Source organism: Labrus mixtus, chromosome 12, assembly GCF_963584025.1.
Source record: "Labrus mixtus chromosome 12, fLabMix1.1, whole genome shotgun sequence".
NCBI lineage: Eukaryota > Metazoa > Chordata > Actinopteri > Labriformes > Labridae > Labrus > Labrus mixtus.
The window spans coordinates 6,663,150-6,675,513 of NC_083623.1; the positions used below are offsets into that span (position 1 = coordinate 6,663,150).

The 12,364-nt window shown below is 41.3% G+C and overlaps 1 protein-coding gene and 1 long non-coding RNA gene across 5 annotated transcripts in view; one reads left to right on the forward strand and one right to left on the reverse strand.

Moving 5' to 3' along the window:
• The window catches only part of LOC132984759 (nesprin-2-like), a 98,443-nt gene that overhangs the window by 37,171 nt on the left and 48,908 nt on the right, over positions 1-12,364 (forward strand). For all 4 annotated transcript variants that reach the window (XM_061051697.1, XM_061051699.1, XM_061051698.1 and 1 more), the window contains exons 46-60: positions 2,905-3,075; positions 4,702-4,857; positions 5,007-5,248; positions 5,341-7,366; positions 7,474-7,808; positions 7,932-8,076; positions 9,148-9,348; positions 9,496-9,755; positions 9,834-9,984; positions 10,377-10,520; positions 10,613-10,744; positions 11,235-11,417; positions 11,537-11,674; positions 11,898-12,083; positions 12,169-12,291. In XM_061051697.1, the coding sequence (XP_060907680.1) occupies positions 2,905-3,075; positions 4,702-4,857; positions 5,007-5,248; positions 5,341-7,366; positions 7,474-7,808; positions 7,932-8,076; positions 9,148-9,348; positions 9,496-9,755; positions 9,834-9,984; positions 10,377-10,520; positions 10,613-10,744; positions 11,235-11,417; positions 11,537-11,674; positions 11,898-12,083; positions 12,169-12,291 (4,593 nt within the window). The remainder of the gene's footprint in view (positions 1-2,904; positions 3,076-4,701; positions 4,858-5,006; positions 5,249-5,340; positions 7,367-7,473; positions 7,809-7,931; positions 8,077-9,147; positions 9,349-9,495; positions 9,756-9,833; positions 9,985-10,376; positions 10,521-10,612; positions 10,745-11,234; positions 11,418-11,536; positions 11,675-11,897; positions 12,084-12,168; positions 12,292-12,364) is intronic.
• On the reverse strand, positions 11,120-11,947 carry LOC132984760 (uncharacterized). The gene is made up of 2 exons (XR_009675007.1): positions 11,839-11,947; positions 11,120-11,668 (listed from the first exon to the last, which is right to left on the reverse strand). It is a non-coding gene; the product is annotated as an uncharacterized LOC132984760 (long non-coding RNA).

Genomic DNA, 12,364 nt, shown 5'->3' on the forward strand with positions numbered 1-12,364 from the left:
GCTGCATGTTGAGACAATATTCTAAACTGCTATGCAGAAATGTTACAGTCATTTTTGAGATTCTGACTATGAAGGCCTTTTGATATGTGCACTGTTCTGGATCAGTATTATCATTATTATTTTAAACTCCTGATACAAGTGTCAACATGTTTAGGACATTGCAGCCTACAGTAGTGATGGCAAGTAAAGGTTATAGGAAAGGTGTTGGCAGAGAGAAAGTTAAAGGACATGAAAATAAAAAACACTGAGACGGCTGAACTATATGAAACTATAACATACAACATGTCATACATTTACATATCTATTTAACGTATGAGGAGATCAAACATGGGAAATCCAGTTCAACGTTATGTTTTGCTACTTTGGAGCTTTTAGAATCATTAAAGCCAAAAAAAACTTTCAAAAGAGTGACAAAAAAAAGCTCTGCTAAATTACACTAATCCAGCACCCAGTCTTCTTTGACATTTCCAAACCATTGGCCTTTCCTTCTCTTTGAGTCATGTTAGGGCTGAATATTTAATAGAAAGTAAGTATTTGTGACATTTGGAGAGTGGAATTGTCTCTCATATTCAACACAAGAGTTAGCTGGAACTTATTTCCTTGAAGTGTATTTATTCCTCCCACCGTTTGGCATTTGAATGTCGTAACATTTGCCAGAGGCCGTCTTTGATCATCCTCTTTTAACCTGGACGCTGTTCATGCAGTGAGAAGGAAAAAAAAACACATTCCCTGCGACAAAAGGAGGAAATCTGTGCCACATATTGGTTTATTTGTTGCAAGGAATACATGTAAAAATGAAGAAACATTAATTTAAACTTCACATATTATGAAAAATATACTAAACCGTGTTTCTCTAACACTAATTTGAGTCCCTAGCTTGTCTACAAACCCCCCCCACCAGTTATGAGAAAAGTCCATCCTCTCCATCTTTTGCCCGCTCCACTTTTCAGAAAATGTGTGCTCAAACAGGCCGTTTGGAGATTTTCCCTTCATGACATCACAAAGGGCAGTAGCCCCTCCCCCAGCTGGGTGACACTCCCACAGCTAGGTGTTTGTTCTGCCCTCTGAGTCTGCCTTCTCACCGTAAACAATAGGACACGGAGCGAGAAAGCCCGAGCCACCCGAGCCCTTCCAGAGAGGGGGCGTGGTCAGACACAGCTCATTTACATATTTAAAAGTACAGACACAGAAACAGCCTGTTCTGAGCAGGGCTGAAATAGAGGGTTTATAGACATGATCAAATACCGGATCAGAGTGGATTTAGAACAAGAATCTTCACAGACATGTTTCTGGGAGCTCTGAGACTTGTTTAAACTTGTTGAAAAGGAGAATAAAGTGTGACCTGTAATACAAACAAGAACATAAAACACAGCTACAAATGCACCAGCTGCACCAGCTCAGCCTGCAGTAGCAACAAAGATAAGAGGGCTCTACTGAGATCAATAGCACACTTGATGACTGTCATTATCTTAAGAAAAAGTACAGAAGCCTTACCACACTTGAGTCCTCTTCTCTGGAATTTACGTCACCCACTGAAAACGAGACGTAACACTGGTGATGCTTAGCAAAAAAGCTCTCCATGTGTCTCTGCACAACAAGCTAAAATGCTCAAAGGACATGAGGAATGTCTCACAAACAACCTGTCATTATCAAGAGTAATGACAGCACGCCTCTCTCTCTCTCTCTCTCTGTAAACAACCGACAACATGTTCCTTCAAATACCACATATTTCTATTCAACAAAAATCATTCACCGGCTTTCTTTGACACTTTAATAAGATTACTTAAGAATGTCAAACATTTTAAACACCCTGGATATTGACCTGTTAAGCACCCTGAAATATTTTTGTTAGTTTTTGATTTTGAATGATTCAAATGATTCTACATTAAATTGCTTGAGAGTTAGAAATTTTAAATATTGATGTGTACATAACAACGCTTGACTGACGTACAAAATATTACAGGAGCCCTAAGAGGACATGCATCTACACATTTTACTGAATCTGTTTCCTCCGAGAGATGACAAGTCATTTATGGTTGATTTCTCCAGATCTTGACTTATTTATCGCGTTTCCCCAGAGAACAAACATAGAATTAGATTCAGCTAACCTCATTAGTGTTGGCTATGGCAGCGTGGCATGTTGAGGTCCGGCCTATCACAGAGATCAGCCTATGGTTTTGTTTTCTACATTGCCAGAAATTAGCTTTCTGTCAATCTAGGAAGCTAAGTTAAGCTTTTTTATCTCGAAAATGACGAGACAAATCGATCAGTTGTGATCAGAAAACCAGCTTTGTTTTGCTTTTTTGAGACTCTAGCTCAATTTACTTTAAGCTCCTTGAAAGGAATAAGTCATCTTTACCTCAACCACTGACTTAAAGTTGGTATAATGAGCATATTGTTGCATTAAAGCTTGCACCACTATAACAGAAAGTATTTAAAGTCAAATGTGTCTTGCTCAGTGTGAAATGACAATCTCTCTGTCAACCAGAAACCTGCGGTTTTCAAACCGTCTTCCCGCGCTACCTGCACTCTCCTCTAAGACACGCCCTGCTCTTACAAAAAAATATTTCAAGAGGCACCTTCCCTGTTTGTATCAAGTCAACCAAACAGTTTGAGTCATGTTTTGGTACTCGCCCTGTTTTACCAAGTTATAACAGATCACTTATTTCTTTATAGAAGAAAGGGAGGCAACTCTTTGTAGCTGAGCAGACTTTCCCCTTGGGGCAGACTGCTCCCTACTCAGGCACATTCTTGTGCTAACTGTGCTGACTCGCCAGGCCACCGTCAACACAGTAATATTTACTACAGCAGGGAAAGAACAGGAAGTTATGTTATTATGTGTGGACAAACACAAGAGAGCAGGAGGCTTATATGGGGCACCACACTTGTCCTCTGTGCATGTAGCCTCTGATCACAGAAAGCATGGAGCCTGAGAGGACAGCGCCTGGTTTGAAAGCTGATCCACCAGCCGGGGAGACGTCAGGTGGATCACAAGACTCCCGCAAACACAAGTCCACCATGCAGGATATTTTGACTGACATCCAGAGCTTGGTGGAAAGGAGTAACATAATAAATGTGAGTATCAGCTAGCTTTAGTTTAACACACAGCTTCCCTGCACATAATTAGTTAAATCTACTTTAGACGGAGCATGCTGCAATGGGTGAATAAACTATTTAGTTAAAATCTAAACTTACAGTTTTTTGAAAAAAAAGAAGCAAATTCTGACATTTTTGAATTCACAAGTTCAGCTCAATGTTTATTTTTAAAACACACGTTCATACGAGACTAAACTCCAAGGAAACTCTCGCACATGCAAAAATAAATTTATTAGCTGCAATAAAATTAAATTAAATAAAACAGGTTGCCTGATTAAACTTTGTAGCCAATTAATGTTTTTTTTCAAGTTAGACAGTGTGCCTGGGTTCGCTTGCAGCTTTTATAATTTAATATTTAATAATATAATAATTTTGATAAAAATTCAGATTACAATCACCTTCATACATTTGAATTGTCATGGTTTTTAGTGTGACTGCACAGCTTCTAGTGTCCAAAAAAAAGGCACAAGATGTAATTAACAGTTACATTAAACAAGAGAAGAGATAAGAAAAGCAAAGTTTAGACTGATGTCTGTGTGTTCCCATGATGCCTCAGTCAGGACGGTTCACAGGAAGGACATCTGAGATACAATGATTTCCTGCAGGGTCATTAGTGTCTCTAATTACTCAGAGTCAAGTTTTTGACTTCTTCTGCTTCAGTGTCAGTCATGTCCGATGTGATTTTTACAAGTGGGACATGTATAATCTTGATAAAGAGGACACAAAGCAAACCAGCAACTCTGCTCCTTTACTGACTCATTTTTGAGCAAGTCATTCTATGTTTGCATTTGATAAAGATATTTTAGTTTGCAAACTTTTTAAACATATATCACCCTGTTGACTTTTGGTTTTCAGACACATTATTTAGCTTCCTTTTTTTTCTTGTTTTACATTATTATTGCTATATAATTTAAACAGATCAATTCTTCCATCCATTTGACAGATAATTAATCTCCCTTTATTTTGATTGTAAAATAATTATCAAAGTCTTTTTCTAAGAAATAAAACCAACTATTATCTAGATCCAGCTTCCTAAATGTAGATATTCTACTGATTGACTTTGTCCATGTTACAGTAAATACAGTGAGTTGATCATTTTTGGGTGTTGGGATTGTCGGAGAGAATAAGTCATGTGACAAAAAGAGCCTAAGAATGTTCTCATTTTAACATACAGCATCTTCTTGAGGGAAATTAACTTTGACCTTTTGGGCATTTTAGAAACCTGATTTTAAGCCTCCCAACCTCTGTTTGTAACTGTTTTACATAAGTGTGTTTATTTATTGCAGTTTTGTACTCGCTTAAATATCTTAGTACATTTTAGACTTTTGTAGACTGATTTTAACAGTCTTATATTTATCTGTCCCCTGTTTTTCTTTTTGATTTAATGTCTGTTTTCTAATTATTTCTGTAATGACTCGATGTCATTGTAAATGAGGGTTTCCCCTCAATGATCTTTCGAGTATAAAAAAAGGTTGAATTGAATTGAATTGAATTTTACAAACCAGACAAAGATTATAACATAACTGTGCAGATCAAATGACATCCAGTGCTTTTACTAGCTTTTCTTTTCAGGAGAAGTTTTATGTCTTTGTTGTTTTGTCGTAGCGAACTCCTCACATCGATTTGAATTGGTACCTGAAGTCCTCTCCTGGGGAACCAGAGATTCGATTGGTACGGACTGTCCAAAAAGTTCTGGCATGTCGTTATCAACCAGCACAGCTCGACATAAAGGAGATGGCCAAACAACTGCAGGATGCGGAGGTACTGCTTCTCTTTCTTCTTAGTCGTGAAAACTGTTTGCACTTTCTGACCTTTTATCTAAATGAGCACAATAACCTCTTGTGTCTTAACATGTGATCCATCATCAGAAGAAAAAATACTTTTTCTGATGACTGTTGTGTCTACTGCAGGACTACAGGCGCTGTGTGCAGGATCAAGTGGCTGCCATGAAGAGTAAGAGTGGTGCCAGGGTTTGTGCCCCAGATGCCTTGAAAAGTGTTGAAGCGCAGTGTAGTGCGGCACTGCTGGACGCCTCCGCCACTGTGCAGGTCAAAGCAGCACAGCTGGATCAGGTCAAACGGTATCAGAGAGAGATGAAGATCATTAGAGCTTTCTTGGCCGTTGTAGCCGTCGAGAAGGAAAAAATGAGCTTGTGAGTACTTCTTTGAGCTAATTACCTTAATTATAAGTATTTAGAATTTGTCACCGGATTCACTCGCATTTTATTGCTGTTTTTTTTCACAGAGATATTTCGGGAAGCAGTGCCCTTCAAGCTAGCAAACTCAATGGCCTGCTGCAAACAATGGTACTGAAAAAAGGCATGATGGAAGAGCTCCTCCGGATAAGTAGCCAATTATCAGTCCACCTGAGTGACGCTGAGAGCTCAGGCGCTCTTCTCGCCCAGCTTGGAGATGTCCAAGAGGAATGGAGGCTATTAGAAGGAAGTGTGAAAAGAGCTCTGCAGCACACTTCAAGCTCGACCTCTCAATTCTCTCTTCTGATAAAAGACACCAAACAGCTTAAAGCCAAGCTTGAAGCCCTTCAGACGTCCAGCTTTGAAAGCAATGACAGCAAAAGCGCTTTAGAATCTGTTTGTCTCATCACGGACCTCAAACTGTTCAGCCAGCTATATCTGCACCTGCAGTCCGAGTCTGAAGCTCTCGTCCAGTTCTCTCTGGGTCAGAAAGAGAAAGACGAGATCAAACGTGAACTCCAGGAAGTGGGCTCTCTGATAAATGTCACCAAGAGCAAACTTGACATTTCAACATACAGCTCTTCAGCTAAGATAAACAGGCAATTACAAGACTTGATCACATGGGCCAAGCAGGCGGAAAACCATATCTCGATTGGGAAAAAGTTAGCTCTTTTCCCAGAGGAGGCCCGGATTCAGATAGTTGAGATGAAGAAATTTCAAACGGATATTTTGTCTCGAAGGTCCAAGATGCAAGCGGAAGTGGAGCAGATGAAAGACATCGCCTCTGGCATGGAAACGGAGGAAAGCGACCAAGTTTTCAAGACCGTAGAGGACCTTTATGTGGCCATCACTGACAGCTTGGGTCATGTTCTTGACACCATGAAGAAAGATCTGAAAGAAAGGGAGACAATGTTATGCCAGCTTGCTAGCATGGATGCCTGGCTTGCAGAGATGCATGCCAAAAGAGACCCCTGCACGCGTGTCGACAATGTTTCAAAAGCCAACATCAGAGAGCTGGAGATCGAGCTGAAAAGTCACAAATTTGCCACAGTGAAGATTGAGAGCACAATAAAGCTGGTGGAAGGAATGGCAGAAAGTTGCAAAGAAATAGCTGCAGGGTTGGGTCCAGGGGAGAGTCGCTACCTTGTCAACAGACTGTCAGGACTTTGGACAGAATTAGATGGATTGCTAGCTTTAGAGAAGGCAACCAGCTGGGAATTAGAGGAGCTGATTCATGAGAGAACTTCGTCAGACGAGGAATTGTCGACCATTCAGGCTTGTTTAGAGAACATCTCCACTGATCTGAAGCAACAAATGTTCCCTTTAACACATGAAACCATTTCAAAAACAGCCCAATGGAAACACATGTTGATGGAGCATCAGTGTCAAGTACAAGAGATCCAGCACTGCCAGGAGGCCCAGCGAAGCTCCCTGTTGTGCACCATTGGGGAGCTGCAAGACCAGTGCAAAGCTCTCAGTAGTAATGCCTTTGAACAAGAGAAATATCTGCACATGAGGAGCCAGATGGAGGCATCTAGGGACATCACCGAAGAGCAAATCCAGCGTGCCAAAGATAAAGATATAAATTTGGGTCAGAGGTTCAGACAGTGCCAAACGCTCTTGGTTGAACTTCCCTTGGTCAAGACACAGTGTCAAGAAGCAGCTGACCAGTTGGAGGCCATAGCTCAGGAATTGAACCCGACTGAGCTCAATTCAGAGAGGCAGAGAATTCGCCAAACTGTGGAAACTTTAGTCTCCTGGGAGAATTCTGTCACAGACGATGTCAAGAACCTAGAAGCCAAGCTTCTGCTCGGCCTGCGATTTTCCTCCGAGCTTCCTGCCTTAATACAGTTTTTCCAGAGTACGAGAGCGGAGCTGGAGGGAGCCAAACCTGTAGACCCAGAAGAGAAAGCCATAGATATTGCACTACGAAGGTGTTGGGTTATTTGGAGAAATATGGAGTCTGGGATGAGGGTCTTGGAAGGCCTGGGGCGAAAAGACAAGACTAACCTGAAGCACAACAAGGAGCTGTACTCACTTAGAGATGCCACCATGCATGAGTGTCATGTTAGAATGGTAAGCGTAAATTATTTTATTCATTCAACAGACTTTTGAGAGTTTAAAACCTAACAACTTAAACTTATGTGTATGATATTTTACAACTATCGACATGTTACCAACAGGAGAGTTTGTCCCAAGCTCGAGAGTCCCTGAAAGATTACCAATGGGCTGCTCAGGGAGCAATCAGTTTCCTCCATAATGCCGAAGCCACCTTCCTCTCTGCTCCTGGAGGCTTTTTGGATTGTACCGAGGAACAACGACAGACGCAGCAGGCTCTAGAAACTCTTGAGGATGGATTTCAGGCTCATATTCGCCACCTTTTCGAGCTGGTGCCCAAACAACCCTGCCTATCTCTCCAAAAGACTGAGCAACTCCACATCAACATCTTCAGTCAGCTGTTGGTTGGACGAGCCTTACTGGAAGCCCACGCCCAGCTTAGACTGGAGTCCTTGGAGAGGTACTGGGTATACAGTCTATATCAAGTGGTTGTGTTCATCTTTTTTTTTTTCCTGCATTGTCGTTATTATTTCTCTATACTCTTAACTATCAAAATCATCTAAAGACGAATGTGTCACTTCAGGTGTGAAGTAAGACAGCAAAGCCACAGGAGGTGTCATGAAGACATACGTCAGCATCTTTCCGGGCTCGAGGCTCAGCTCTCAGAATGTGCTGGAGAACAAGTGACATCATATGATAGATGTGTTGCCCAACAGAAAAGAGCTACGGTAGGTTTCATGAAGCGTGTGTTTTGAAAATATATAAATATGCATTGTTCTATATTCACAGAGTCTTATTGGCCATTAAAATGTCATAATTTGTAAGTTGTAAGTTCCATAGGTTTGGTAACAGCACACCTCCATGGTTGGTCCTTTACTTGGAACACCATTTTATAATAATGTTCAAGATGTTTAAGTTTTTTTTTTCTTCAGTTTTTATTTGCAACAGAGGTTCAATTCCTTCTGACTCTGAATATTTGATCATCTTATTTAAAGAACTACTGCGACATTTGGGACAGATATTCAAAGTGCCCAGGATTTTGATGATCTCCTGTATTTTCCAGAAGTATCAAAATTGGCCCTGATACAGAAAAACAAATCATGTCTCCATAAAGAGAAGGGGGTAGAATGAATTGTTGTATGTATATAATTTGAGGATTGAATTAAACTTGCACTGGTATTGCTGTAAACTCTTATATATATTATATCTTATACCAATCTACAACCTTTTGGTGTTGAAAAATGAAGCTATTGCAGAAGAACAAAAAGTTCCTTGAGTGTCCACTGTAAATGCAAAGGAGTCCCGATAAGGTCCCAGATAAAAATGCCATTTTTTCATGAATCAGAAATAAACAGCCTTTTACAAAAAAAACAGTTTCATAAAAACGGATGACTTTAATATCGCATATATTTAGATTTCACAAGGCTATGACTTATGCAAACGTGCAAAAAAAGGATGTGGATGATTTGACTGACAGGTTGGCTCGTTGTAACTGTTTGATAGAAGGCTTAAGGCCGGCCTTAGCTTCACCTCTTTAGCCGTTTCTTGATTGAAAGTGAGTTTCATATGGCATTTCTGAAATGGTGACCGCTGTCATTTGGCTTCAAAATGCCTCTTTAGAAGCCAATCTATGACACCACTGAGACGATGTCCTTGTGTTGTACAGTCTATGGTTTATGCCCGTTTCAAGTAACATTGTTAAAGGACTGCGCTTTGCATGTCCATAGCTCATCTTGGGGAAAATCTGCCTAATTCAAATTTAAATTTAACCTTTTTTTTTTTTCCATCACTTTATCAAGCTTTTGATGGAAGATCTCTGCTGCCTCGCTGGTAAAACAGAAGAACTGAGAGCAGGGTGTCCGATGCAGGGCTGTGTTGTTGGAAAGGACGGCGAGCTGGGCGCCCTCTGGAGGCGCTGGGTGTCGCTACGACGTGGTATCGGCTTTCTAATGGCACACACAGAACAGAGAGGGGAGGAATGGAAGGACATCACAACAAGTGTGAGTTTTACCAACAAAAAAAAAGAGTTTGAAAGGTTTGCCCAAATGTGAAGTACCATGTGGAATTCAAAGGGGAATGCAAAATAAATATATTGGAAGTAAAAATAACATAAAGGTTTATTGAGGATTGAATTTCTTCCTCTGTAGATGGAGCAGTGTTGCAGCTTTTTGGCCAGTCTTCAGGCTGAAGTTCCCGACTCCTCCACTGTGAGCTTCATTAAGGAGGAACCCCAGGAGCTTCTGGCTCAGGCTGAGATGCACCAGGCCGGGCTGGAGCAGGAGCAGCAGGCCCTGGCCTCGCTGGAGCACCGACTGGAGCATGCCTTGAGCTTATCTAGTTGCCATGATCCCGTCAGCCCCGGACCTGTTGGAAAAACCCTTGTGAAGATCCAAGACAATGTCAGGAGGTGGGATTTGTTTGATGTTCAAAATGATTACTCATTAATGTCAGAGATGCTAAAAAAAAATCCTTTTTCCTTCCACAGCTTGAAGGAGAGAAATCTGCAGGTGGTAGCAGCAGCCCAGGCGGAGGAGAAAGAGAGACAACAAGTCCAAGAGGAGATAGAAGAGGTGGAGCAACACGTGTTAGCTGTTCTTACTTCACTGGAGGCCAGTTCGAATCCAAGCAAACAGCAGGTACAGCTCCTTTTTAATGCTTTATAGTCCAAGCTTTCAAATTTGAGCTTGAATAGAAGCCAATCACAGCAGCAGAGAGAGAGAGGCCTGTTTTTCTCAGATGCGGCTACAGAGCACATATGGCTTCAATAATGAGACATTAATGGTCTTTTTAAGTATGAACCATCAGCAATAAGATGTTTTACTGCCTTATATTTTAAAGACAGAGATAACCGAGACTGTGAGGAGCTGCAGTGAGCTTACCTACATCTTTTTTTTTTTTTTTTAATAATTTGGAAAAAAAAGGACCTTAGAGCTAAACTTTTGATCTCATCACTCATGCGGACTCTCTGTGGTTTTTATATCCCATCTTCTGATTTTTTTTTTCTCCCCGTTCATTTTCACACTGACAGGAGCTCAGAAAGGATTTGTCCTCCCAGAAGACCAAACTACAGAGCATCATGGCCGGTGTGCAGAGCCGGTATGCTGAGATACCACCTGACATCAACAGGAGGCTACAAGAGGTTCAGCTGTCTTTAAGAAGAGAGGAGGAGAAGGTAAAAGGGAGCAGAAAATCAACGTGTCCTCGATGCCACAAATTTCCAAACAAATATCATAAACGTGTTTTTTTTGACTGGTCACTCTGCAGCTCGTGGAGAAGAGCATCTCAATCCGAAAGCTCAACAGCCAGGTGGCAGAGTTGGGCTCCGGCCTGGAGAAAGTCAAAATGTTACTGGAGCAACAGTCACCGACGGTCCCCGAAGCTCAAAAATTACTCAAGGTGTGTGTATTTAAGGATTTGTGTGTGTGCATGTAATTCAACCCTGGTGTTACAATACACACAGGTTTAAAAGCATGAACATATTTGTTTGTTTGTTTTGAAATATTTGAGTAATTTATCTTCCAAATCTGTCATATTTACCACTTTTTTATTTCACATTTAATTGGAGCAGTTGACATCACTGACTTTGGGGTAAAATCAGTTTATTACACAGAAAGTTTTCACTTCTCACTGCAGAGTCTTTGACAACTGAACAATGTCTGTCCATATTTCGAGTGGGCCAAATAAACTTTAACTGCGAGCATTGCTTACATTGTCACCTCAAAGCTCCACATACAGTATGAATACAAATACAAATGTTATTACAAATATGAATACATGTAAGAAGCTTTAATGTCATTATACTGAGACCACAATACTACAAAACTGCAGATCAGTCCCTGAGTTAAACCCTGAAATATGTCCACTCTGGACTCTGTTTGTTCTCCAGCGTGTGTGGGATGAGTTGGATCGGTGGCACAGCCGCCTGATGCTCCTGGAATGTGAGGTTCAGGATCTTGCGGAGGAGCATCCAGATCAAGCCCACCTGCTCATAGACCAGCTCACCCAGCCGCTGCAGTTCTACCAAAATACAGCGCAGCTGGCCGAGCAGCGCACAGCCTTCCTCAGCAAGGTGGGGAACACTTGGTTTATATATTCGTCGCATGTTCTGTACTGTGTCATCAATGAGGAGAGGGGCTTTTTTTTTTTTTTTTTTTTTTTAAAGTAGTTGATGAAACTCTGCTTCCTCAGATCCCCTGCTGTCTTCAGGAGTTTGAGGACATTGTGAACAGCGCCACCTGCTGGTTGGGCGAGGCCCAGTCGTGGCTCAGTGCTCCCTCCTCCTTCACAACAGCCAGAAGTATCCAGAATCATGCAAACTCCCTGCAGGTCAGTGACAGCAAACACAACAACATTTAAAGCTTTGAAGACGCACAATAACTCATTACATTGAATATTTCTATCCTCTATTTAAGCCTGTTTGATTTTCATTCATTTTCAATAATTAATGTTGACACTAATAGACATGATGCATTATATATAATTGTATTCACCAGTATGTTCATATATTTTATACCCATTATAAATGTGATTTTTAAACTCTGGACTGCAGCTGGTTCTTGATGACTCTGAGAGGATCAGAAGCGCCCTGCAGGACTTCAGACCAGTCCTGGACGAGGTCTCTGCTGTGTGTGACATGAGCACCCAGAAGGAGAAGTTGGACCAGAATGACCAGCAGGTCAAACAAATGCAAAGCAAGATCCTCGAGCCGCTGGAGCAGCTTCTGCAGGCTGTTGAGGTAAGAAACTAGATTGTGTCGTTAGTTTCCCTCCCGATCGAAAAGTAAAGAAGCTGATCAGGTCTTCGATGATCTTCGTTTGAAGGTGGTGGAAGAAACCGAAACGGAGCTGAAGACGATGGAGAAGAATGTCCAGAAGATCCGAGCCATTTTATCCTCAATGGACAACTCCAACATAACTCTGACGGAGCATCTGCAAAACAGACAGGTGATACTGTGCAGTTATTTAGTCTTATTAAACGTTTCATCATCATGCAAATCCTTTACAGAAGCAAGGCCCA